General features: G+C 46.1%; 1 protein-coding gene across 3 annotated transcripts; it reads right to left on the minus strand.

The window, feature by feature from the left end:
* Positions 1 to 327: 327 nt before the first annotated feature.
* LOC147425775 (cytochrome P450 709B2-like) lies at positions 328 to 3,330 on the minus strand. Of its 3 annotated transcripts, none has more exons than XM_086500186.1 (5): positions 2,983 to 3,330; positions 2,603 to 2,829; positions 1,644 to 1,897; positions 1,204 to 1,579; positions 328 to 1,010 (listed from the first exon to the last, which is right to left on the minus strand). In XM_086500186.1, the coding sequence occupies exons 1-5, from the start codon at positions 3,275 to 3,277 to the stop codon at positions 543 to 545; spliced, it is 1,620 nt and encodes a 539-aa protein (XP_086356312.1). In that variant the 5' UTR covers positions 3,278 to 3,330; the 3' UTR covers positions 328 to 542. The 3 variants fall into 3 exon arrangements, with proteins under 3 accessions (XP_086356312.1, XP_086356311.1, XP_086356314.1); XM_086500185.1 differs by having other exon boundaries at positions 2,603 to 2,838; positions 2,983 to 3,328; XM_086500188.1 differs by having other exon boundaries at positions 2,603 to 2,800; positions 2,983 to 3,211.
* Positions 3,331 to 3,610: the final 280 nt, after the last annotated feature.

The following is a 3,610-nucleotide window of genomic DNA, read 5'->3' on the forward strand; positions in this document are numbered from 1 at the left end:
AGAGTCGAATATAAGCTTCCATCTTATAGAAGAGCACTTAGACTACAATAGGATTTGACGCCCATCTGCTCTTCTTAAGGCTTATTCTTCTCAGTATGAATATCAAAATTTTCATGAATCTACTATAAGTAGGGCTTGTTTCAAATTTTCCTTCTAGATGAAAAGGAGATAAAATAGGTTGCATAAAGATGCCAATTTGTGAAATCGCAGTTTCACTCAATCTTCATGTCTTTCCAATATGCTAGTCGAGAAGGGTTGAAAATAAAAATTCTAGTTATATCGTTCACAACAAACATTCCACCTTATATTCTTCACCAAACATGTTGCTTAGGTTAAAACAATTTTACTTGTAATTTTCGTGATACTTCATCGTTAAAAAGGGCAAAAGAAAATATGCCCTTCCATAGGGAAGAGTACTACTTCCCAATGCCTGTCTTTTGAAAGAATAGGGAGCCCTTCAATTCCTGACTGATGTTTTCCTCTCAGTGTTACAATGATGCCCAATTTTGATATAATGATATCACATTCCAACTGGTACAGCATTAAACTCTTTGCTGTTGAGATAATGATGTGATGAGAAGAGGCATACCGTGCTGAGGAGTAAGGGTGGCCCGTAGATACGGAGCATGCTGATATGTCGGTGAGAGCCGAAAGCAGAACCTTTGCAGAACAGACGCAAGCACAAGCTTGGCCTCTAGCATGGCAAATGTCTGCCCTATGCAAATGTGAGGTCCAAATCCGAAAGCCATAAACCCGTGCATGCCCTTACAAGCACGTGCAATGCCATTTGCAAACCGTTCAGGGTGAAACTCATCCGCATCATCGCCCCATAGCTCCTTGTCTCGATGCACCACTCCACAGAGTATGGTGAGCCGAACACCCGGGGGCATACTGGCCTGCTTATCCACCGCCTCTTGAGCACCGGTGCTGCAATCCGCAGCTTTCGTGCGTGATATCAATTGTGGTACTGGAGTGTACAGCCTCAAGGTCTCCAACAAGATCATCTCCAACTGGCAACATGAAGTTCCACACAGTTTCAATTGAAATAAGAAGGGAAGCACCCAAGAATACCCAAGACCCTGACCTCCCAAGAGCAATCAGCCTTTTTATTAAGTTGTCCTTTGTAACCCCCCACAACATACATTTGCACAAAACAAGAAGAAAAATGATCCCTTAACTTTCAAATAGCAGAAAGGCTCTTACAATTTTCAGCTTGCTGTGAGCATTTACATGCCCCTCGGATCCATGCATTTCAAGAACCTCTGCTCTGGCCCGCTCTTGCCAATCAGGGTAGGCAGCCATGAGCATTGCTGCCCACGTTAGAAGATTGGCTGCAGTGTCATGGCCAGCAAAAAAGAAAGTCCTGCACTCATCTATAATATCCTTAGTTGTCAGTACAGATCCGCTTGCAAGCGCACTGCTGTTTGCTGCTAAAATCCGTCCGAGTAGGTCCTCCCCATATGAATTAGCTTCATGATTGCAGACCCCCAGTGTTCGATTTTCCACAATTCTTCGTAGTGTTTTATCTATGCGTCTTTGCAGAGCCCAGCATAGTCGATTTCTAGCTGTGGGCAGAAACCTAACATCCCAAAATCACAAATATCCTCAACATTTTCAATTTTTTGATACAAGATGCTTGCTACCTGTAGCCAGGAAATATAGCATGGCGAGCCATGTCACGGTAAGTTGCTTTAATTATGGTCTGTTGATCCTCGAAAACTGCCTTGCCTTCTTTGTAATTGCTGCCGAAGGAGGTGCGGCAAAGGATATCAGCAGAGACTTTTAAGAATTCCCGAGAAACATCTAGCTCAAACTCTGACATGGAGTTGTGTTGGGCATGTTGTTCCCATGATTCGATCATCTCAATAACACACGCAAACATTTGTGCGCCCATAGCCTGAGCACATAGAACACATCTTTCAAGTTTGAGCTCTCAGACTGCGTACAGATGCACAAAAAATGATGCTAAGACACTCTCTTATGAGAGCAAACAAATGTCGTAATGACCCTTATTGTTCAGGTGCATAGTAGTTGAACCCTCTTTTTCTGCAGAGGAAAGCACCTGACAGCCCCTCTTCTTGAGAGAGCCCAAAGCAAGCCCTCTGTAGCCATTTTGGCAGGACCACCTGCAAGGACACCAGGAGAAGAAGAGCACTCTCTAGAGATTCGCTCTACATCAGCAGTCCGAGTCAGGTAATGTTCTCTTTTGAGATTTGCTTCATCGCTTGTCATGTTTTGCCCATAGAAGAGGCAGTAGCAGTAGAAGGCCTGGGCCTCTGCTAAAAGGAGTCCAGCATGTATTTCAGAAAACACCCAAAGGGTTGCCACGCCCTCAAATAAGACCCTCTGGAGTAGCCAATCTGACACTGTCTCCATTTCAGTTGTCCACACTTCCTTGAGTGTTTGTTTCAACTCCTTATAATTAGCATTTTGCTCCATTTCTAGGTACCCAATATTAATTTGTGACAAACTCCTCTTCTGTACTTAGGTTACCCTTAAGCCTCATTAAATCTCAGTGGGCTTCCAAAGCTTGAGTCTGATGTATGCTCCTCTTCAAAAAATGGGACCAACATTGAAACAAGAAGCAACAAGAAAAAAGCACCTTGAGTTTGTCAGTAGCAAAGGCAGGGTTCAGGATGCGGCGTCGGTGCTCCCACTCATCAGCATCGACCGTCAACAAACTCCGCCCGAAAATTCGCTTCACAGCAACATACGCAGTGGGGAACTTCACATACTCTTTCCATTTGGATGACAAAATTTCTTTAGCTTGGTCAGCATTCACGACACTGAGAGATGGGCGCTGTCCAAGCCAGAAAACAAATGAATTCCCTGCAGACGCTGGCAATGACGACCAGGTTTCTCTCTCTCTCTCTCTCTCTCTCTCTCTCTCTCTCTCTCTCTCTCTCGCACACAGACACACACACACACAAGCATGCTCAAATTTACTAAGTGCAGACAACCAGGAAGCTCATTGACGATTACCACCACGGGAAGTTGACGAATCAGTGCATTTGGCAAAGTAAAAGGCCCAGATCCGTGAGAGATAGCGATGGTCCAAGGGGCCAGAGGCATGAGGGCAAGAGTAAGCTGCCTGCTGAAGGCGGCTAATTTCCAGGGTGTTTCCTACAATGGGAGTATAAGGGAGGACGGTCAGACCGTGGGAGCGCAGGAGGCGAGACAGCTTTAATGGCCTCCAGCAGAAGCACCTATAGAGGCTGAGGCACAGGCAGGTCAGCCCCGCCACTATCCATGCGGCTGCCACGGCGCCATTCATCATCGCAAGAGAGCGAGAGTTCGTAGTGTGTGTGTGTGAGCCTATGGGTATAAGGGAAGTATGTGCGACTTCCCCCAACTTGCGAGCCCCGTTTTCGTGTGATTTTTCACGTCCCTTGTATTCCGCACTTTCTTGCAATATTGATCATTTGTTCGCGTCCCTCAATCTCATGTCCCTCTTGCGTTCAGTTTCAAGTTGTGTTTCTTGTGTGTGCGTTTGCTTGCTTGCAGGTCCCGTTTGCAACGCAGGTGAGCCGACGCGGTCCCATTTCAGCGACGTCCCGAACGAGGGCGTCACACATGGTATCAGAGCTTCGGCTCGAGTCCCCACCGACCC

This window comes from Adiantum capillus-veneris, chromosome 25 (assembly GCF_014529385.1).
Source record: "Adiantum capillus-veneris isolate H3 chromosome 25, ASM1452938v2, whole genome shotgun sequence".
In the NCBI taxonomy this organism is placed as follows: Eukaryota; Viridiplantae; Streptophyta; class Polypodiopsida; order Polypodiales; family Pteridaceae; genus Adiantum; species Adiantum capillus-veneris.